General features: G+C 38.7%; 1 protein-coding gene across 4 annotated transcripts in view; it reads right to left on the bottom strand.

Moving 5' to 3' along the window:
• LEPR (leptin receptor) overlaps positions 1-22,550 on the bottom strand; it is a 65,857-nt gene extending 43,307 nt beyond the window's left edge. For 2 of the 4 annotated variants that reach the window (XM_016208321.2, XM_016208295.2), the window contains exons 1-4: positions 22,414-22,550; positions 22,027-22,072; positions 5,422-5,478; positions 867-1,196 (exon numbers count right to left, since the gene is read on the bottom strand). In XM_016208321.2, coding sequence (XP_016063807.2) covers positions 867-1,196; positions 5,422-5,461 — 370 coding nt within the window. In that variant the 5' untranslated portion in view covers positions 5,462-5,478; positions 22,027-22,072; positions 22,414-22,550. The other 2 variants (XM_016208312.2, XM_016208304.2) reach the window with 2 other exon arrangements.
• Positions 22,551-24,468: the final 1,918 nt, after the last annotated feature.

The raw sequence follows: 24,468 nt of genomic DNA, 5'->3' as shown, positions 1-24,468 counted from the left end.
CCGATTTCAACAAACTGTAATGCTCCTTCCATCTAATCAGTAGTGCTCCACAGGGGCAATTCCATCCTCTATGGGGCACCTGGCAAAACCTGGAGATACGCTCTGTTCATCACAACTGGGGAGGGGATGCTACAGGCTTCTAGTGGGTAGAACCAGGGATGCTGCTGGGCATCCTGCAGTGCACAGAGCTGCCCCCCGATCACCAAGAATTACCTGGCCCAAAATGTCAACAGTGCTGAGGCGGAGGAATCCTGACCAATCCTGCACAGGAGAGCCATACTTAGGCGGGCCCTTATTCTCATCCCGTAGGTCTCTCTCTATTGCTGATCCATTGGCTCTGCTCTATTAGCTCTTCCAGAAGCTTGGAAATAATTTGGTTGTGTAGGTCTCCAGACGCAGCAATTTTAACTACAGTAGCTACATTCATTATCCTCATACAACCAAAAACCCTTGATTTAAAATATCTATTGGTTATAGAGCAATTCTTTGTTTGAACAAATACTATTAGTCATAAATGCTTTAAAACTTAACTAATTTAACAGTTGAATATTTTAATATTTTATCTATTTAACAAAATAAGGTGTGCTTTTAAACTATTTTAAAGCACATTTGGAAGACTACAAGAAACATATTTATAGGTTAAAAGAAGTTCCTTCATTACATTTTTGTATTTTTTATGGGGTACAAAATAATTTGGGGCTTATTAGCTTGGTCACACGATGAATCCTAACTTTATTATTAATATAAAATCATGTATTAAGAATCCCATCCATAAAACATCCATTCCATACAGGTTTCAGAGAATAAAAACATTTTGTTCAATACAGTTAAATAACAGCTAAATCTTAGAACATTAAAATACTTACCTATTTGTTGAAAAACTAAAGGATTTACTGTTGAAACCAATGCCTTCCTTTCAATGTCATCTGCATGTCCAGAGCAGTGCTTATCTTCCCCATTCCAAACACAACACTGGAAAGTTGTTTTGGATGTTAAGTTAGAATAGTAGGTACCACTTGAATTAAATTTAGCTTCAGAAAGTGTCTCATAATATCCATTCAAAACTGAAGCATTCTTTGAGATTCCAGCAGACAGGAGAAAGTCATAGGTTGTATTTGGTGGTATGCAAAACAACTTAAATCCCCAAGGATTAATGGGATATGCCAAGTTAAATGCCGTTATCACATATATAAATTCTGTTTGGACATTAAAAAGAGGCATAGAAAAACAATTAATCATTCTGACTAAGACATAAATAGGAAGTATCTGAGATTAAACCATGCAATGCTCAATAGTAATTATCTAACTTGCCAAATGCTCGGTCAGTGCCTAATGCATGGCTCTGCTTCCACTGTACAACGCGTCGTACTCCAGAGGGTGCATTTACTTATGGAGACAACTTCACTGTCTAGCACCCCTTTTTGGGAATTCACACTTCCAATTTTTCATTAGTCTAACATATGTATATTTTAATGAAAAGAAAGTATGACTAAATATTTCAATTTCCTTTTCTAGAAAAGGATATTCTAATGAACTCCAGTTTAAATAAGAAACATCTGACTGGGGAAACAAAGTGCTATTTCAATATTTCTTAAAGAAAGTAACATCAAAACGTTAATAGTGCTTTCACTGAATGCTTTTAGAAAGGGTTTGTCTTCAGCATCAGGATAGCTGGGTGATCTGACCCTGCCCATAACCCTCCAGATATGCAACATCATGTAAGACAGGCCCTAAACGCATTCCCCAAGAATCGATGCACAAGGACAAGACTTCTTACAGGAACCTTCCATTGATGATTAAAGACAATTACCACTTTTAAGATACATAAAAGTTAAGAACAATTATATAATCCTGTACCAAAAAAAATCCTCAAAGGTGATACTTGTTTTTTAGTAACTGTTTGAAAATACAATAACAATTTTCCATAATTCTTTCCTTTACAAGTTACCCAAATGATCCAACACCTGTGTTACTTCAAATACAGACTACTACAGAATGAGAATTCTGAGAATTCTGCCTGGATTTATATGGAATTAATGTTTTTAAGGATTAGGGTAAATGTAAAAATGTAAGAAAATAGAAATTTTTAAAAATCAATTCACAATTATTTTAAATTGTAAAAACAAAACATGTAAGAATATTCAAACAATACACAAATAATGACTGTTAACAGTTTGGTTTCTAAACCCTTCTATAAATATAAGTTAACATAAATATGTATCAGATGCAAAAGTTAAGGCAAAAATGATTAGCATAACTAATATTATTTTGCCCACAGTGTTAACAATTAGCTACCATTACATCACTGACACGAATCCTCATTGCAATTGTGCTCCTTTGTACTTCAATATTTCTACACGTTTCTAAAATTATAATATCTCAATGAAAAGAGAATAACTTATTTCTTTGGTGTTACAAAACCATGAATATGCATTGGTACTAATTAAAAGCATTATATTTTCTAGCTGCACCTGGAGGATTCGGTTGGCTAAACTGAAATTAGCCTAAATTCCTCAAAGAAGTATTTGAAATTTAAAATGTAATAATGAATGTTATAGACATAGCAACTATTGAATCAGTTTAATTAAAAGATGATTCTATTTTGTTTGCATGTTTCCTTTGCAAATGTTATTTCTTTCCCTCCAAATGAACCCTAAACCTGCTAGGAGTCCAGAGCTTGCATCTGAAAGCATATGTTATCATGGTAGCAATATCCCAGGAACTTTTCTGATTCACAAAACTTGGTCAAGCTGCAAACCTTTTGGAAAGTTAATGTGAAACATGTGAGTGGAACCTAACAAAAACTAGACAGAGATTATGAGAGAATTCTGTAAGAAAGAATGGGTATGATCTTACTTTTTGATAGTCTTTTGTGACATAGTTTTTTCTGAAATCTGTAACAGTGGAGTTATCCTGAGTATATTCTGTAAATATATAGCTACAATGAGAAATAATATCTACAACAGGGAAGACTAAGAGAAGCTCATAAGAGCACCTTTAGATTGGCGTGGCCGAGGAGATGACCCAAACTAGCTGACATACAGGTAATGATTGCTAGATAAGATGGGTCAAGCAGATAGCTTGACTTTAACTTTAAAAACTAGGTAATCAACCTAAATTAGATGATGAGGATTTTTAAATATCAGAATAAAACTAGAATACAGTAAGAAACAAGTGAGAATAGTATACTCAAAAGTCATCAGCAATGTATGACTAATTTCAAACAGAAGCCTGTTATGGTTCAGGGCAGTTAAAAATCACAAGATAGTAAAAGGACATCTGTAAGCTTTCCCTTGAGGATATTCCTGCAATGGGTAGGAGAAAGACCAGTATACATTTAATTTCTGAAAGCATTCTTCTGGTGGTACTCAAGATGGAAATTTCTAAGGTATACACGATACCTTGACAATATGCCTTTATAACATGGTATTTTTTATTATTTACCAGTTATAATGCAAAATAGCATCTCCATTCCATTTGAGAATAAACCCATCATTTTGTGTCATTTATTTTAAATATTATCACCACATAAATTGCTCCTTAATATAGAAAATTAAAGTTTTGACTATTATCTGATATATATATATGTAATTTAACAGTGCTACATTTGCTAAATAAAATTAAAATATTTAAGTGTAATTATATTTTGTTTCTAAGTATATATAAGGGCGTTCATGTGTATATATAAATTTTTGTGCTGTGAAAGAAAACAAAGTTAAAAAGCAAATGGTGGGCAGGGAGAAAAGAATTGCAAAACATAATATAAATTGTTAGGGTATGATAATTAAGGTGACGAGTTAATTTGTTGAGGCCTACAAAGTACTGACATTTGGTCAAACAGTATTCTGGGTGTGCCTGTGAGAATATTTTGGATTAGCTTAACACCTGCATCAGTAGACTGAGTAAAGCAGATTGCCCTCCCTAACGTGGGTGGGCCCCGTCTAGTCAGTTGGAGACCTGACTAAAACAAAATGGCTTAGTTAAAAGGAACTCTTATTGCCTAAAATTAGCTTTTTCCTTCCTGTGGACTCAAACTGAAACATCAGCTCTTCTTGGGTCTCAAGCCTGCCAGTGTTCCTAGTGGAACTTCTACAATCAGCTGTCCTGGGTCCCCAGCTCGCCAACTGCAGATCTTAGGGACTTAGCCTCCATAAAGGTGTGAGCCAGTTCCTTATCATAAATCTCTTCCTAGATACATATAAATCCTACTGGTTCTGTTTCTGTGGAGAACCCTGACTACCACCACAAAGCTAAATATCTATTACATTTTAGAAATTTCTAAAAATCGCCTAAGGCCAATAAAATCTAACAACAAAATGGTGAAAGTATATGAATTAGAAAATCACATAAGAAATATAAATGGTCAATAAACAGTGCTCAACCTCACAAATAATCAAATAAAATTGAAATGAGATGTCATCTTTTGCTTATCTGATAGGACAAAAAGGTAAAAAAATGATAACATGCATCTTTGACAGAAATGCAATTAAATAGCACTCATATAATTGTGTTCAGATTGCAAATGGTACAAAGCTTTGTGGAAAAGATTTCATAGTATATATCAAATTTAATAATTGTACACTATTCAACATAAACATCCCTCTTTAGGAATTAATCTACAGAAATATTCTTCCAAATATACAAAGATATGTGTATATAGATTTCAATGCAGCATTATTTGTTACAGAAAAGACATTTATATCAATGGGGAATTGGTCAAATAAATTAATAATTTAAGGTACATTCATACAGTTCATTGTCACGCTACCATGAAACAAATAAGTACACCAGTAAATACTGGAAAAATTGGAATGATGAATTGAAAAGCTGTTAAATGGGAAAAAATGCAGAACAGTATATATAGACTAATTCTATGTTTGCAACTAAAGACATGAAGTATTTCTCTGTGTGTGTGTGTGTGTGTGTGTGAGAGAGAGAGAGAGAGAGAGAGAGATACTTCTGAAAGAATAATATACATTAGGTTCTTTCCAAGAGGTAGGGAATAGTTTTCATTTCCACTCTATTTTCAAAGGGTTTTCATTTTCACACTTGTACTTTCATTTGGTGAACATAAATATGAGAATTCCTAACTGGAAACAGAAAATTCTGTTAGCCAATAAAGGAAACTATCTCCAAGGGCAAAATCTCTTCCTTACATATGGGCATTTAATAAGAAGTACAAATTGGTTGTTACAGAATAGTCATGGGGCTGTAAAATACAGCACAGGGAATATAGTCACTAACACTCCAATAGCTATATATGGTGTCAGATGGGTGTGAGATTTATCGGGAGGAGCACTTAGTAAGTTATATAATGTCTAATCACTGGGATGTACACCCAACACTAATATAATAATGTACGTCAACTGTAATTGAAAAATAAAAATGAGTTTAAAATGGGAAAAATGGCCAATAACTTACCCCAATGTAACAAAGCCAAACAAAGTTTTTGACAAGTCATTTTACTTCAGAGAACACCTGAAAAACAGTAAATCTAAAATTAATAACACACAGACACACACACACCCCCCAAAAAAAACTGTCTGTGAAAAATATAAAAAGGAAAAGGATTATAAATAAATCTTTAAATTTTAATCATCAATAATACTCTGGATCAATATCAGGGCCGTGTCTCACATTAAAGGACAACTGTGTTATAGATTTATTCCTGTGCACATAATATCTTATTGCATAGTTAAAATAAGCCACATATTCATATATGACATTATCAAAAAACTGCCTTTATCTTTCCTATGATACAACAAAGCCAATGGTTACAGCACAGGTAATGACTGCATATTTATTTCCAATAAAGAGAAGAAAACTTTCCAGTATGTTTTTGGAAACCCACACTGTTCATTTGGAAATGAGGTAATATCCACATTGGAAAGTGATCAGAGTAATTCAAGGAAAGTTTGAAGGCTTAATATATCCATATAGGGTGACTACAGAGACAAGCTTTCCCATGAATTCCACTCAATTTGAAACAACAATAAGATCATTTGTACTAGTATGTCATGAATTAGAATGCTAGTATTATTTTAATATTTTGGGCTTAAATTTGTAGTGATGCACTAGAGGTTTTTGGTATTTCCAATTTTTTTATTATCTCAAATTGGGGATTCAGTTCACTACACACAAATTAATCTGAGGTGAAAAGCCCTGAATGAGGTGTCAAGTCCTGGGTGCCAGTCTAGTCTCTTTTACAAATCAGCTGTAGGACTCTGGACTTTAGCACTCGGGACCTCAGGTCCCTCATCTACAAATCAGATGGACAGATGCTCTCTACAGTCACTTTCAGAGCTTCCCATAATTCCAGGTGATTTTATTTGAAAATAGAAGTCGCGTTTTACCTCAAATAATATTCTAAAATATTAAGAAGCATGCTTCAGGAGTCATATCTTAGAATTGGTACCATGTGATGAGTAAACAGAAAAACATATCTGTTTAGTTCACAACTTAATAACTCTTGGGAAGAAAATAGACGTGTATAAACATTTTGTAGTCTGGTAAATTTGTTATTCAGACTATCAGTTTTTCATCAGAATTTGGGTTCTTTATACACTGATATCACATTATTCTTTAGGATTTCTAAAAAGGATTCGGTTTAGAATCCTCATTATCTACTCATATGAAATGTGTGCAAATTCTTCCTAGTTTTTGATGCTACTTGTTTCTGATACAAAGTTTTCTCATAGAATAAACCCAAGGGCAAGTTTCATAATCAGAATATGACAAAAATACAACATATCACTAGACTAAGTGTTTCAAATGAACTAACTAGTGATTAGTCATTCAGTCCAACAATTAATCTGACTCACTTTTAACTCAACTGAATATCTGCCAAGTTAAGTGACAAAATAGATCAGTTGTTTCTCCTTACATAAACCAACCATTCTTTTATTTAATGTTCCATGAAAAAACAAACAAACTATTCTTATGGTTTGAAATCTTGCAGTCAGGTTTTGCTCTTATATAACAAAGAAACAATCACAAGAATGAAAGGGCACAGAACACAGTATGAAAGGTGGTACCTTCTTCCACAGACTCAGAGAAATATTTATATGCACCCTAAATTGTACCAGAAAGGAATATAAGGAGGTTTATATGTTAATAAAATAACACAGAAAAAAAGTTACAGACATTTTTAAACATGAGACAAAAAGAAATCAAGCAAAGGGGAAACTAATGGTAAGGTGACCAAAATAAGTCTAATATACAAAATGCCATTAATTTAAATTCACTTCCTAAGGATGAGCTATTAATTTGCTTTAGCCTTTCTTATGGTTAAATTTCTCAATTAAAAAGTCATAGTACTTAAGCCCTAGCCAGCTTTGCTCAGTGGTTAGAGCACTGGCCCTCAGACTGAAGGGTCCCAGGTTCAATTCCGGCCAAGAGCATGTACTCGGTCGCAGGCTCTGCCCCAGTCAGGGCAAGAGCGGGAAGCAACCAATCGATGTCGATGTCTCTCTCCCTCTATCTTTGAAAAGCAATGGAAAAAATATCCTCGGGTGAAAATTTAAAAAAAAAAATTCAGAGTACTTAAAATGATCCTAACACTAATAATAATCCTAACACTAAAAACAGGAAAAAAAGTTGCCTAACTTTAAGATAACAGGTAAACTCTGTCCAGATGGCTCAGTTGGTTGACTGTCGTCCCACGCACAGAGAGGTCACCAGTTCAGTTCCCAGTCAGGGCACATGCCGAGGTTGTGGGCCCGATCCCCAGTAGGGGGCGTGCAGGAGGCAGCGGTTCAATCTTTCTCTCTCTCGTTGATGGTTCACTCTCTTGCCCCCTCTCCCTTCCTCTCTCCCTAAAAAAATCAATAAAAACATATTTTTAAAACATTCTAAAAAAAAAAAAGATAACAGGTAACATCTTCATGAACACCCTAACAGTAGCAGAGTTTCACGGGAATCTCACAATTCAATAATTTCTCACCCCCCTCCATTGCCAATACTCCACTCTAAGCCACCATTCTCTCTTCCCTGGAAGATCAGAAGAGCCTCTTAGTTGGTCTCCCTGCTACTTGCTGCCCTTGCTTCCCAATTCAGTCAACTCTCAATGCAGCAGCCAGAGCTGTCTTGTTGATACACAGGTCGGATCATGTCTCTCTTTCCCAAAACACTGCAGTACTCCCCTTTTCACTCACAGTAAAAGTCCGAGTCCCAAACAGAACCACAAGGACCTTGGAGTTCTCTGCTGTCTCTCCGACCTCATCAACCAGTGCTCTCCCCTCTGCTCAAGTCACCTTCTCTGAGGAGCCTTCCCTGACCAGCCTACCTAAAATTTCAACTCCTTCCCCACCCCAGTATGTCATATCTGCTGTTCTGCTTAGCTTTTTTTCCTTATTACTTAACACTAATGTGAATATGATTTTGTTCTACTTGTTTATTGTATAACTCTTTCCACTAGGATGTAAACTCCACCAGACCAACATTTTTTTTTTGCCTGTTTGCTTTTCATCATTATATCCTTCACACAGAGAAGCCTGCCTCTCACATAGTAGGTGCTCCATATATATTAACTGAATGAATTGAGTGAATTAGCGAATGGCAAGATATAGCTCTTTCCAGAAATATTCTCCAAAATAGCTGGTGGCACCACACCAGCGGCAGCTCTTTCCATCGTTTCTCGAAAGCAGAAATCTTAACTTCTGACCCAATGTTCTGGCACCCAGAGAGGAAGGTTGCCATTGAGTTCATGGGTTTCCTCTGCCCCAAAGAAAATTGCTGGTCACAGCATCAACTTAGAAACACTATGAGGCATCTACCCAGAGCGGCAGGGGCAAACCCTGAGCCCCAGCCCCATGCCTCAGCTGACCCAAGCAAGCCCCAACATACAGATGTTCATAATATTTTCTTACAATCCTTTGTATTTGTGTGGTGTCAGTTGTTACTTCCCTTTCATTTCTGATTTGAGTCCTTTCTCTTTTTCTCTTTGAGTTTGGTTAAAGGTTGTCAATCTTGTTTATCTTTCAAAGAACCAGCCCTTAATTTTGTTCATCTTTTGTATGTTGTTGTTTTTTTAGTCTCTATGTAATGTATTTCTGCTGTAATCTTTATTATTTCCTTCTATTACTTTAAGCTTTGTTTGTTGCTCTTTTTCTAGTTCCTTTAGGTGTAAGGTTAGATTGTTTGAGATTTTCCTTGTTTCTTGAGGTAGGCCTGTATTGCTATGAGTTTCCCTTAGGAGACTGCTTTCGTTGTGTCCCACAGATTTGGGGTTATTGTGTGTTCATTTTCATTTGTCTCAAGGCTTGATTTCTTCCTTGATTTCATTGTTGACACATTCATTGTTTAGTAATGTGTTATTTAGCCTCCTTGTGCTTGTGTGTTTTTCAGGTTTTTTTCTTGTGATTGATTTCTAGTTTCATACCATTGTGGTCAGAGAAGATGCTTGGTATGATTTCAATCTTACTGAATTTATTAAGACATCTTTTGTGCTCTAACATGTGGTCTATCCTAGAGAATGTTCCATATGCATTTGAAAAGAATGTATATTCTGCTGCATTCAGGAGAAATGCTCTCAAATTATCATATAAAATCAACTGGTTTAGTGTGTTGTTTAAGGCCACTGTTTCCTTGTTGATTTTTTTGTCTGGAAGATCTATCCATTGATGTCAATAGGGTGTTAAAATCCCTTATTATGCGTGTATTACTGTCAATATCTCCCTTTATGTCCATCAAGATTTGCTTTATATATTTAGGTGCTCCTTTGTTGGGTGCATATATGTTTACAAGGCTTATATCTTCTTGTTGGATTGAACTCTTTCACATTATGTAATGTCTTTCTTTGTCACTTGATATGGCCTTTGTTTTGAAGTCTATTTTGTCTGATATAAATATTGCTACCGGGGCTTTTGATCCCTTTCCATTTGCATGAAATATCTTTTTCCTTCCCTTTACTTTCAGTCTGTGTATCTTTTGTTCTGAGGTGGGTCTCTTGTACATAGCACATATATAGGTCTTGTTTTCTTACCCATTCAGCTACCCTGTCTTTTGATTGGAGCATTTAATCCATTTACATTTAAAGTAATTATTGATAGTACTAATTATTGTCATTTTATTCTTTATATTTATCTTCCTCTCTCTCTCTCTTCTCTCTCTTTCTTATCTTAAAGAAGACCTTTTAACATTTCTTACACTACTGATTTGGTGGTAACAAACTCCTTTAGCTTTTTCTTGACTTGGAGGCTCTTTATTTTGCCTCCAATTTTAAATGATAGCCTTGCTGGGTAGAGTAGACTTGGTTGTAGGTCATAGTTATTTATCACTTTAAATATTTTATGCCAGTCTCTTCTGGCCTGAAGTGCTTCAGTTGAGAAATCGGCTAGTAGCCTTGCGGGAGCTCCCTTGTAGGTAACTGTCTTGCTCTTGCTGCTCTTAAGAGTCTCTCTTATCTTTAACCTTTCCATTTTAATTATGATGTGCCTTGGTGTGGGCCTCTTTGGGTTCATTTTGATTGGGACTCTGTGCTTCCTGGGTAGGTGTGTCTTTTTCCTTCACCAGGTTAGGGAAGTTTTCAGACATTATTTCTTTAAACAGGTTCTCAATTCCTTGCTCTCTCTCTTCTTCTGGTACCCCTATGATGTGGGGTATGTTATGCTTGATGTTGTCCCAGAGGTCCCTTAGTCTTTACTAATTTTTTTAAATTATTTTTTCTTTTTGTTGCTCTGCTTGGGTGCTTTCTGTTATCCTTTAAATTGCTGATTCGATCCACTGCTTCATATAACCTGCTGTTGATTCCTTCTAGTATATTCTTCATTACAGATATTGTGTTTTTTGTTTCTGACCAGTTCTATTTTATGGTTTCTAGGTCCTTTTTAATTCTTGATATAGATAAGTAATATCTATATCAAGGAGTGCTTATTCCTCAAACAATCCTCCACAATTATAGCTCCGTGAACTGAGCCACTGATGGACACCAAGCTAAGAGGAGTTTGAAATAATACTGCCTAACATTCCCCTGGAATGTAGTCATTCTATGTTGATGGTTAAAAGGAACAATGTATCTTATTTGACATGTTTAAAGAAATCTTTCTGAAGTATACAAAGACTCATACATAGCCTAATCTACATAATGCATCCCTGATACCTGGATGTGGAAGCAATAATTCAATTTGCATAACACACCAAACACAGTAAGCATATTAAACATATCACTAACTCTTTAGTGATTATGATAAACTTTAAACAAAAGGAAAATCAAGGTCTATATTCTACTGAATTATAACATTATGGGTTTTCATAAGAAAATCAGACTGTTTAACTCCTATCATAGAGAACTCTCTTTGTGTTATTTTTATGTATCAAATTCTACTTAAATATAAAACAGAATAGTCTCAATCAGTGCTTAAATGGGTGATTGGGCAGGAAAAGAAATTATTCACAACTTGCTCCAATCATCTCAAAAAGTCTCTAGCTGGTAGAAGAGTTTATGAGTAAGAAAAGCAATTCTGACAATTCTGTTGTCTTGATGAATAAACTCAATAAGCTCCATCTGCCACTAATTTTTCCTTTTACTTTGTGCAGGAGAAGTACTCATCTATCTTTCACTTAAACAACATTTAAGCATTTCATTTAAATGTAAATGAAAAACACTAATCCTTCAAGTGTCAAAAATTTAACAAAGTAAATACTGTCTGGTCTATTTGTAGTAACCTTGTCATTTCAAGTATGTTTATTTTTATTTCTTCACTTAGGATAGAAATTGGTTGTGCTATTCCCATCAAGTAGCTTTAAAGACTTAAATTATTTTTGAAATTTTAAAAATACATATTTTTCCATCATCCTGGCATAAGCGTGTCACTTTGAAAACACATTTTCAAGTACTTTAATTCCTGATAGTACTCTAATTGTGTGATCCTGTCGCAAATTAACTCCTTGAAAATGCAGAGGTATATGTGGAAACTAATGAACAAAATAAACTAACAAACAAAACCAAAAATGCATGGGAATCAGCTATGATTCATAAACTTAAAGCCAACAAAACTGAGTCAAAATAGGCATCTTGCCCTGGCCAGTGTGGCTAAGTTGATTGAGCATCATCCTGTGCACCAGGGGGTCACCAGTTCAATTCCTGGTAGTGGGCTGGGCCTGGGAACTACTGTTTTTTATTACAGTAGGTTTTTGTTGCCATATGCATAGATTATTTTCATGCAAAATTATTATTTAGTCCTTTTAATTAAATAAAGTGTTACAAGATTTCACAGAAAATAGCTACTATCAAAGTCCAAGGGGACAACAAAAGTTTCACAGAAGTGAAATTTTAGTTGAACTCCAAGAGATAAAGGAAGATAGTATTGTATTTCTTCTATTTTAAGATCCACAATATTTTCACACCTCTGACACCAGGATCTTTGTTAAAATCGATGTCATCTTACAATCACCGATGGCCTGGTAGCAGCTGTGATCTTGTTGTTATTGATTGCATACATACAAACTGGGGCACTTGCCTCATGACACACTGGACAATTTTAACCCATCAATATTTCAGTCAACAAACTACTTAAAGAGCATTTAATGAAAGGATATGAGCCCTGAGCATTGTCTCGAAACCTTATGTTGACATCTTATGGTAATATCAATAAAGAGTCAGCATAAAATTCGCAAAATGGACCAACCTAAAAGAAAATCTCAGAAACAGTGAAGCATTCTTTTATGAAGTGCCATATCACAAATATTCTTGATATCCCAGAGTATGATATTGTTTGGGAAAACATTGACACCAACGACACTGAGTTGCAAAGCGATTAAGAAGAAAACCAGGTTCTGAATATAAAAAAGAACTCCTTAGCCAATTTCTTTGATTTCTACTTTCTTATGAAAGTGTTAAGACTTAAAAAAAAAGATTTAAACAAAAATCTTCTTTTAAATTATTCTAAAAGAGCTCTCTCAGAGGGTAGAATAAAACTCTAAAAGTTGAGAAAGCACTGTGAAATAAACAGGCAGATCTCTTTCTTAACATTACAAAAACAAGTTTACCTTGAGAATATTGTGCTAAGTGAAATAAGTCAGTCAGAAAAAGCTAAGAACCATATGATTTCATTCATATGTGGGATATAAACACCGAAACTCGTGGACACAAACAGCAGTGTGGTGGTTGCCAGAGGGAAAGGGGTGGGGGTGAGGGGGGTCCTAATATATGGTGATGGGAGAAAATGTGACTTTGGGTGATGGGCACACAGTGCAATGTACAGATCTTGTAACACAGAAACCCACACCTGAAATCTGTATGTTCATATTAACCAATGTCACCCCAATAAATTTAATAAAAATAAATAAAATAAAAAATAAATAAAAATCCACAATGCTTAGATTTAAAGAATCACAACTACCTAGACAGGGTGGTAATTAGGAGAAGTCAGAGAGATTACTTCTAGTTTGGGGAAATCATAACAGATCCCAAAGGAGGAAGATTTAACTGTGCCTTTGAAAAATACAGAGGATGTGAAACATATTCTAAGTATTATAAAAGAGATTCAAGATCCACCAAAGAATATCAATATAACACAACAGGAACTCCTGTGTGAGAACTAATTTGAAAATTTGGATCAAAAGACCAGTAAGTCACTTATCCAGATGACTACTTTTTATAGAAAGAATATTTTTACATACTGTTTGTACTGTGCAAAAACCATATCTCCCCCAAATCAAACCTGTGACTAGCAGTGTTGCTGCAAGGCACTTGGGTTGCTAGAGAAATACCCAGCTACCTCCTAGGTAGGTCTAATACGATAAGTATGCCAAAATTCTGAGAGATAACACCTTAATAATATAATAGCAACTACAACTATTGAGAACTTATTATGAATATGTCAATACACTTTCTATCTTTTTACTATATGTGTGTGCTTATCTATATGTATTTATAATTTATTTTCTCTTTCACCTCCTAAACGCTGACCAGTTTGGTTCAGAAATGTTGTTGGTGCATACAAAAATCAAATTGTTCGATTATCTCATATTTATAGTTTCTTAATTTTCATAGATTTAGGCACCAAAATAACAGCTGCTAGTTAAAGTAAAATGAGAAAATATAATTCTGAGAAAAACTAAGTTGTCCTATGTCTTTACAAAACAGATATTTGGTAACAGCTGTTCTTAAACATGAGTTCACATTTTTAAAGCCTATTATAATACCATTATAGAAGCTCCTGAGAATCACTATTTGGCTCAAACCTTTAACTATTATCTAGCACAAACAGATAAACACTTACACATTCCCATAAACTTTATAGAAATTATTGGCCCAGCAGTAGAGCCTCTTCCTCTCAAAAACACGCATTCATTCTCTCTCTCTCTCTTTCTCGCTCTCTCTTTCCACCTACTTTCCTTTCCTTCCTCTTTCTCTCTCTCCCTTTTTCGTTCATTATTATATACACAGCATAAACATTTGTAAGTCTATATTATTTCTAGATTCCCCCTCCCCACTAATTGGCAAAGACTTTAAAATTAATACCACAATGCCCCTTAAGAGTCTCCAATAGGTCATTTTCATTTGCTAGTCCATAGTAGTCTAGTTTGATTTAATAGATCTATAGGGTACCACAAAATTTATTTCAACTAGTTCTCAAATGCATGGCCCTCTCCTTCAAGATTACAAGGCAGTGGCTCCTCACAGCTCTGTTCTCTCCTCAGCAAATCCCATGCTATGTTAAGCAGAGCCACAAGTGGATCCCAGCTGAGTTGATTACCTAGTCCTAAACATTTCAATGACCAAGCAAATGCTCTGTGACTCTAACTCAAAGTGAACTGTTTTCACTTTGGGGGAGACTTTATTTGGTACCATAAATTTGTATAAGTGGGAGGAATCCAGCCTACTAATTTTATGAACGAATAACTGACTTTCTCACTTTCATTCAGTGAAAATCAATATCTCCCAAATTTCCCATACTTTCTTTAAACATACTAAGTCTTCACAATTCTAAAAAAGATTTTAAACTTCCAATTTAATGGAATTTAAATTTGACAATATTTTTACTATATATCTAGCATTTCTGTCTCTGATATTTCTAATACTTACTAAAATTCCCTTGAAAATCTTGTAACAGCATTAATCGCATCGTTAATCTTGGCATGTCAGATTCAAGGGTTACAGAATATGTATATTTGGTTTTCATGTTGAAGCCAGTAGGAAGTATGAGGATAACCCTAACTCAGAACTATTTTAAAAGATTGTTAAATATGTAAATGTGTTTTAAAATAATATCTCCCCAATAAAACCCTACAGAAGCAGAAATACAGTAACTCAAGAGAGTCACTCCAATTGATCAAAGATTCAATTCAGCAGGAATATATAATTTTAAATGTGGATATAAATTATAATGTAACCTCAAAATAATGTTATAATGCAGCTTCAAAATATATAATGTGAAAATTCAGAGTACTACATGGAAAAAGGCAGAAATCCACATAGATGGCAGAAGATTTTAACACTCTCCTAAAGAATGAATAGAATAAGCAAAGCAGTAGATACGCGATAGATGAGGATATCTGAGATATAACAGCACTAACAGATAAATTGGAACAACAATAACAAATTTGACATACGTTGAATTCAGCTCCCCCCCAAATGTAGATAAAACATTATTTTCAAGGACCAATGGTGCATTTGTAAAAACTGACTATATACAAAGACATAAAGTTACAAACAAAGCCAAAGGACTAAAATCAGACCACATTTTATGACCACAGATTTTTTAAGGCAGAAATATATAGCAAAAATATAACTGCACAAATACCACGTTAGGACATTAAGAAAAATCTTTTGAGCAAATGACTGAACAAAATAGATAAAATTAAAATCCAAATATATTTGAAACAGACAATAATTATAAAAGCACCTCAAAATTATTTCATGCAGATTAAGGAGTCCTTAAAGGGAAAGTCCAAGTAATTAAAAAAATAATATTCCAAAAAAGAAGGCTGAAATTTAATGAGCTGTCACTCATTTTAAGATGTTAGAATAGAACAGAAAAAAATTCAAAGACAGTAAAATGGGGAAAATAAAGATAACAGTTGAGATTAATAAAATAGAAAACAAGATCCAAAATGGCAGCAGAGTAAGTGGAAGCTACACTCATCTCCTCCCAAGACCAAACTGGAAGTATGACTAAAATATAAAGCAATCAACCTGAATAACCAACTGAAGACCAGTCGAAGAGAAGCCTTATACACAAGGATTCACAAAACAGGCCACATTGAGCTAGTAGGAAATGCACAGACACAGAGGACAGGCCCAGCTCCCATTAGCAGCAGCTGAGATTCTGGAGGGATCTCTCAGCTGCAAAGGCTCCCCCAGAGAAGCGTGGCTTTCAAGCCCAAACAGGCTCCACAGCCCAGAACACTAGAGCACAGAACATCTGGCTGTGAAAAGCGGCGGGATTTCTCTCTGCCAGGGAGAGACGAGGATCTGCTAGAAAAATAGGCACCCTCTTAAAGGGCCAATGCACAAAATCTCTTTCCCAGCCACTCACCCTGGGCTCTGGCAGAGGTAGGGCAGAGCAGACTAGAGTTATGCGAAGAGAGGCTGGGGTTTGTGATTCTGGGGAGAGAGCTAAAGAAACAAAAGGCAGGACACCTGTGCTGAGTCACTCTACTACACTGCAGACTCCATCCTTCTTGGGTGGCGCTTGCCCTTTAATATGGCAACAACTGGGGAAAAGTGACAGCCTCACCCTCTGGACTTCTTGTCTACCCACCTTGTGAAGCTTCTGCCCGGCTAGGAGTGAGAGGCCTGGGGCAGGGTGTAGAGATCTGGACAGACTCAAGGGGTGTCAGGGATTTGTGAGGCTTCAGGAAGACATTTCCCCCCTTTCCCATGAACCCGACTGGCACTTCCCCCTCATGGTAGAACGGCAGGCGCTATTCTCTGACCTCACAGGGGCCCCACCCTCCTGGTTTTTGGTGGTTCCACCCTGCTGATGTCTGGGCAGAATCTGGGATAGTCTGAGTCTGTGGCTCTAGGACAAGGGTGGGGAACCTTTTTTCTGGATATTTGGATATTTATAACATCATTCACTGGCCATACAAAATTATCAACTTAAAAAGTAGCTATGAAAAAAGCTCCTAGATTTATTGAATTTCAAGTCCCGCCTGTGGTTGCCTTGGCAGGGCCAAACCAAATGATTTCGTGGGCAATAAATATATATCTATCAACAACTGAATCTACAAACAAAATGAACAAACAGAACAGAAACAGACTCATAGAGAACTTTTTGTTGGTTGCCAGATGGGAGGGGGGTTGGGGTGATGGGCAAAAAAGGTGAAGGGATTAAGAAATACAAACTGGTTGTTACAGAATAGTCATGGGGATGTAAAGTACAGCATAGGGAATATAGTCAATAATATTCTAGTAACTAGGCATGGCGTTGGATGGGTGCAGAATTTATTGGGGTGATCACTTATTAAGTTATGTAATGTTTAGTACTGGGATGCACACCTGAAACTAATATAATGATGTAGGTTAACTGTAATTGAAAATAAAAAATGATTTTAAAAAAAAGGACACAGAAACCATAAAAAAGAACCAGTCAAAAATAAAGAACACAGCCCTGGTCGGTGTGGCTCAGTTGGTTCAGCATCGTCCCATGCACCAAGAGGTGGCTGGTTTGATTCCTGGCCAGGGCACATGCCCAGTTGCAGGCTCATCCCCAGTCAGAGGCATGCAGGGGGCAGCCAATTGATGTTTCTCTATTGCTCTCCCTCTCCCTTTCTAAAATCAATAAAAATATTTTTAAAAATAATAATAAATTAAAAAACAAAGATTACAATATCTGAAATGAAGACTACACTAGAAGGAATAAACAGTAGGTTGGATGAAGCAGAGGATGAAATCGGTGATTTGGAGGACAAGGTAGAAGAAAACACCCAATCAGAGCAGCAAAAAGAAAAAAGAATTTTTTAAAAAATGAGGATAGTTTAAGGGACCTTTGGTACAACATGGAGCATAACAACATCCACATCATAGAGGTACCAGAAAGGGCAGAGAGAGAACAAAGGATTGAGAAACTGTTTGAAGATATAATGACTGAAAATTTCCCTAACCTGCTGAAGGAAAAAGACACACAAGTCCAAGAAGCACAGAGATGCCCAAACAAGATGAACCCAAAAATGCCTACACCAAGACACATCATAATTAAAATGCAAGGGTTAAAGACAAAGAGAGATACAGTCAAGGAATAGCAAGGGCTCCAGTGTGGCTGGAACTGAGTGAGTGAGAAAAACAGTAGGAAATGAGATTATGAGATAGGTTAAGGGGAGGGGATAAATCAGGTAGAACCCTGTAGGTCATCCTAAGGACTTTGATCCTTACTCTGTATAAACTAAAAAGCCACTGGAGAGTTTGGAGCAGAAAAATGACATATGTTGTAAAAACAAAAGCTCTGATTGCAGTTTTGAAAATGGATTGTGGAAGGCAAGGATAAAAGCATGGAGACCAGTTAGGAGGCCCTTGCAATTATCCATGTGAGAGATGATGGCAGCTCGGGCCTGGGTAACAGCCATGAAGGTGATGAGAAGGAATTATGTTCTGGATTTATCTTGAAGATACAGCAAAAATATCTCCTGACACATTACATCAGAGGTATAAGGAAATGGGAGAAATAAAAAATGACTCCCAGAAAAAGAAAAGAAAATGACTCCAAAGTTTAGGCCTAGGCAATTTGAAGGATGGAGATGGGAAAGCCTGCAGAGAGAGTACGCTGAGCGAGATGAAGATGCCATCTGGAGTATGTTGAACTGGAGATGTCTCCTAGACATCCTAATGGAAATGCTGAGTAGGCAGCTGGATAGGGAGGTCTGAAGTTCAAGGAGAGAAGTCAAGGTCTGAGCTATCGTTTTGAAGTCATCAGTATACAAATATAGAAATCGGAGAAAAAAATAGAGAGGTTGCATAAAATCATTCAAGAGTGTATAAAGGAAATTGCTCCCAAGAACCAAATCTTAATGCATTCTAAGGTTAAAACCAGTGGAGGAACACCAAGAGTTCATAGTGTCCTGGAAGTTTATAAGGAAATATTAAAACTGTGACAATACTACCAATGGGTGAAGTAAGATCAGCACTGACGCTCTGACCAGTGTGGCTCAGCTGGTTAGAGCACTGTTCCATGCACTGCAGGGTCATGGGTTCCATTCCTGGTCAGGGCACATACCCAGGTTGCAGGTTCCAACCCTTATTGAGGCGCGTACAGGAGGCAACTGATCGATGTTTCTCTCTCTCCCTCTCCCTTCTTCTCTCTCTAGAATCAATTAAAAACATATCCTCATGCCCTAGCCAGTTTGGCTCAATGGTTACAGCACCAGCCCGCGGATTGATGGTTTCTGGGTTGAAGTCCAGCCAAGGGCATGTACCTGGGTTGTAGGCTCGATCCCTAGCTCTGTTGGGGCATGTGAGGGAGGCAGCCAATCCATGTGTCTCTCTCACATCAATGTTTCTCTCTCTCTCTTCCTTCCTCTCTCTCTGAAAAGCAATGGAAAACATATCCTTGGGTGAGAATTAAAAAAATAAAATAAAAGGCAAACAAAGAAATACTTAAGGTTAACAACTGTAGTGTTAAGCAAAAGAATCTATGAAAGAATGCTTCCTATATTTATATAAAATAACACCATCAAAAAAACTTCCTCAGGAAAGGGCAAGAAAGAGGTTTCAGAGAATTAAAAATGTTCTTTTACTTACATGATGAAGAGTAGGGTATCTGCCTTATAAGGATTATTCACTATATTACTTGTCAACCAGTGCATTTATTTTATGGGACTTTTCCCTATAAATGCTATAGTTCTAAGTGTTAAAAAAGTTACTTAATAAGATCATGTGTGTGAAAAGACAACAGATAATATCACTATTCTCACAAAGTTTTAAAAAGTATTTGAGAAGGAATATTCTAACTAATAAGCAGACCAAATTTAAATTTAAACTCCAAAAAGTTATATGTATTAGGGTGAACATTTGTGCCTTTCTGATTTAATTAAAATCAGAATTTGTACATCACATAAAATCTTAAGAATTAAATCAGACTGTAAGCCACTGTCTTCATTTTTAACTCTACAGAACTATATCGTGCTTGGCTCTGAGCAGGAAAACACGCAGTACAGAAACTGCCAACACAATTCATTTTGTTTCTGGATATTTTAGGTTTTTTTCCAAGACCCCCTCGAGATATTGCACTTCACAAACACAAACCATTTGGTTATATAATAGTGATCTAAGTGTGAAGATATGATTTTTTTTTTCTGGGTAAATTAATGGGAGTAAAATCCCCACATTACAACAGAGGAACAGAGCTCCTGCCAGCCCATAATGATGCTCTTAAGCCATGAATGAGTTGGCTGTGGACCGTAAGCAGTCAGATCTACCCACTGTTTCCAGTTGTTTTCCAACAAGCAACGAGAAGCCAGGGTATTTAAGATCTACTACTCCGCGTTCGTTCAACAGTTTTCTGAAATCTTTGAGCATTTGTTTCAAAGGAGATGATCATCTACTTCACCAGAGCATATGAGCGAAGACAAATGTCTGAATGATTGATTGATGACACTTCCAGCCCAAAAGCAAAAAGGCACTGAAACAAAGTTCAAATGTGTTCAGGAAAGAGTACTTCAAATCCATTCCACTCTCCCACACTGCATACAACACACATGCGGGTGGAACACATTATTTTAGATCAAAACCACCAAAAAAGCCAGACCCCTTCTAAACTTATCCTAATGACGGATGACTAAGTCTTCAATAATTTTGAATTACAAGTAACAACAAAAATCATTCTAACATTCTCTGTCTACTTAAGCCAATAGTTGTTGTTTTCTTAATCAAAAGGAAATGAAAGGTTCAATGACACTCTATAGTACACACTTGTATAACTTTTTGTTTGTGTGTGTCAATTCCTAATTTCTGGTTTATCAGTTTAGTTAACCTCTGCTATTTTCTGGGATTCACTCCAAGGGAACCAAAATGCATTACTAAAATTGGCATCTCTGCTCCTGAGCATAATTCAGAGAGGCTCTGAAGTGGTCTGAAACCATTTTTTTAATATTCTGCACACAACTTCTTGCTAAAAAGTAGCAAACACTGTTCAAGATCAGTAATTGGGGTAGGGAAGGTGAAATTTTTGTTTTCCTCCAAAACAAGTTTTATGTATTCCAAATGTACAATACTGAAAGAGAATAAGTACTCTGTGATGCCAGGCGTTTTTGTTGCCGTGTTGCAAATGCTCTACTGACTTAAATTTGAACGTGATTCTTTAAGGTAGTGTGAGAGATGATCTAAGTATTTACATATAAACTATATATTTCTGAACTCTTACAAGTGCTTTTCTCTTTAATTTTTGTTTGAAAAACCATAAAGGTATAAATCATAAATGCATATAAGCAAAATGCCAAGATCAATGTCATGAAATGATGAATCTAGTGATGGTTGAATGTCATGAAATTATGAATCTAACATGCTAAAGAGTTAAAGAATTACACATTTTTAAGTTGGGAAACACCTTAGATATTTTTAAAAGGCCCTCGGAATCTCAATTCAACCCTCTAATTTGACAGATGAGGAAAGAGGCCCAGAGGAGTTAAGCTAACCAGTGTCACAGATAAGTGGCAAATCATACCAAAATTCTGACTCCACGTCCAAAGCTCTGAAAGAGTCTTTGTTTCAATATACTTTAAGATTTATGGAAATAATTTTAACAAAAGACACTCTAAGCAACGCCTCAATATAAGGAACTCCCTCGGGGTTACAAGAACCTGTGTCATCCTCTGTTTGCAGACACAAGTACTAGAAATAGCACTCACAATAACCAATTTCTTAGAGGGCCTCATCATCCCTGAGGCTTCCGAAGATTCCCTGGTTGGGTCTCTTTTTCTCACCTCTACAAATCCCTTTAAATAAGTGCGTTGGTTGGGATTGGGTCTTATTTTAATTTGCTTGAGGAGGGCAGGGGAGGGTGGGAAACAGAGGCTCAGGTCTATAACACAATTTTTTCCTTTTGTCATCCAAACCAATAAATCCTTCCTCCTGGGCCCAAGGCTTACGGTTTACGTCGCAGTCCCTTCAGTTTCCAAAGTGCAGGAAGGAGACCTGGAAAAGAAGTTGGCTGGTTGGCATGCCCTTTCGGTGGCGCCAGGCAGATGCGCCCGAGCTCGGCTGGCTACCCTTAGTCCTGCGCCCCGATACCCCGAGCCTCCCGGGCCTCCCGATTCCCAGCCCCGGTGAAGCGGAGAGCTCCCCGGCGCCCCTCCAGCCGCCCTCTGGCCGCTGGCCTCTCAGGGGGTGCCTCCCGGGCTGCCCCAAACTCCGGGTCCCCAAGTGGCCCACGGGCTCCGCGCCAGCCACGCGCGCCCCAGCGCCCGGCTCCTGGAGTTGCCCGGAGCCAGAAGAGGCGGCAGCTGGGGAATGGAGGAGAGAGAAGCGGGTCCCACCTCGATGCCGGGGTCCAACCCAGATGTAAAGCAGAGATGGCCGCAGCACCCGGGCTCTGGCACTCGCGTGGCTCACGCTCTGCTGGCGTGGACTCCGCAGCGGGGCGGCTCCAAACTCCTCGCCGAAGGGGCCGGGCAACCCTCGGGAGAGGAGAGCAGCGTGCGGGGAGGAGGGGCGGGGGGAACCGGTGGGGGGCAGGGGCTGGGGGGAACGCGTGGGGGGCAGGGGCTGGGGGGAACGCGTGGGGGGCAGGGGCTGGGCGGAACGCGTGGGGGGCAGGGGCTGGGGGGAACGCGTGGGGGGCAGGGGCTGGGGGGAACGCGTGGGGGGCAGGGGCTGGGGGGAACGCGTGGGGGGCAGGGGCTGGGGGGAACGCGTGGGGGGCAGGGGCTGGGGGAAGCGGGTGGGGGGCAGGGGCTGGGGGGAAACGCGTGGGGGGCAGGGGCTGGGGGGAAACGCGTGGGGGGCAGGGGCTGGGGGGAAACGCGTGGGGGGCAGGGGCTGGGGGGAACGCGTGGGGGGCAGGGGCTGGGCGGAACGCGTGGGGGGCAGGGGCTGGGGGGAAACGGGTGGGGGGCAGGGGCTGGGGGGAAACGGGTGGGGGGCAGGGGCTGGGGGGAACGCGTGGGGAGGCGAGGAAGGAGGGAGAGCCCCGTGGCTGCCCGCGCCCCTCTCCACGACTCCCGAGGGCGGGGAGGACCCGACCCTGAGTGGCGAGGGCGGCCGCGCAGGTGACCCGGAGCGGCGCCTGGAAAAGCCGCGGCTCGTGGCCACGCGCCTGGGGGAGGGGGGCGGGGAGCTTAGGGCCGCGGGCCCCCTGCGCTCGCACAGGCGGGAAGCGGCGGCGAGCCCGGCGGGGAGGCGGCGCCACGACCTCCCGCGCGGTGCGGCCGCCGCGCGCCCGCCGTCGGCCGAGGGTTCAGGCTCGGTTAGGCGAGGGTCCCCCTCGGTTAGGGAGGGTTCCCTCCACTCCCAGGCGCCCTGGCCTCTGCTCCATCAGGTGTGGAAAATGCTACCGTAACGACTTCAGTAATTAGGAGGAGTGGGAAAGGAAAGCAGATGGAAAAGCCCAGAAGGAGTGAGGTAGTGAGTTTCCTGTAACCACGGGTGTTTCAGCCAACCATTTTGGTCATGCTCCTAAGGAGGACTGAAGAGGCCACTTATGCATCAAGTGGGGGGTTGGCCTAAATGACCGCTTACCTTTCAATCTTGAAATTCAATGGCCTTTGATGTAGGGGGCGAGGGGGAGGGGAAGCATCCTTGAACAGTCTGATTCTGACCCCAAAGTACATAGACATTTTCTTGCTCTCCACTCAAAATGTTCACCCACGGGTGTTTATTAATGCGTTTGTATTGCGGGTGCACTGCGGGCCAGACAATAGGCTAGGTGCAGTTACTATGTCCCTTGGACTTGGAGCTGCGGCAGACAGACAAGCAAGCATTTGTATAACTACCACTCGGGACGGATGATAGGAAATAGACCAACAGGCTGAGGAAGAATGACTCAAGGGGAGTGGACATACTCTAGGTTGGTTGGATAGTTAATTTTAAAAAGTTTCTAGAAATGAACGTGCCTAACACCCTCATGGGAAGAGGCATTGGAGGCACAGAGAGAAAGTCGCCCACAGACAGGACCAAAAGCAAGGTCTCCTGGGTCCCTGACCCAGCTGCTTTGCCAACTTGTAGGACTTTGTTAATGGACCTTTTCCCACATAGAAATATGCTTCTAGGACCAGTGCCATTTTTCTGAAGAGCATTTGAATCTCCAGACCACTTGTTGAGGCTACTTTATTCAGAAATTTCATATTTGTGCGCTGGATGGACTTTCTGGGGCATCTATGGTAGGCAAAAATAACCCAGAAGTACTAACCTTTCAGTTTTCATCAAACCTCACAAAACAAATAATGTCTCCATTGGGTGGAGACAAGAATTGGAGTAGAGATACTGACTTTCCTGAACTATTATGAAATAAAACAACATAGCAGAATCCTTAATTAGATAATTGGTATAAAATAGCATGTTAGTTTTCTAGAGCTGCCTTAACAAATGACCAC

The sequence above is a fragment of the Miniopterus natalensis genome, chromosome 9 (assembly GCF_054644295.1).
Source record: "Miniopterus natalensis isolate mMinNat1 chromosome 9, mMinNat1.hap1, whole genome shotgun sequence".
In the NCBI taxonomy this organism is placed as follows: Eukaryota; Metazoa; Chordata; class Mammalia; order Chiroptera; family Miniopteridae; genus Miniopterus; species Miniopterus natalensis.
Note: the sequence above shows the minus strand (reverse complement) of the source record. Positions and strands in the feature narration are given on the sequence as shown.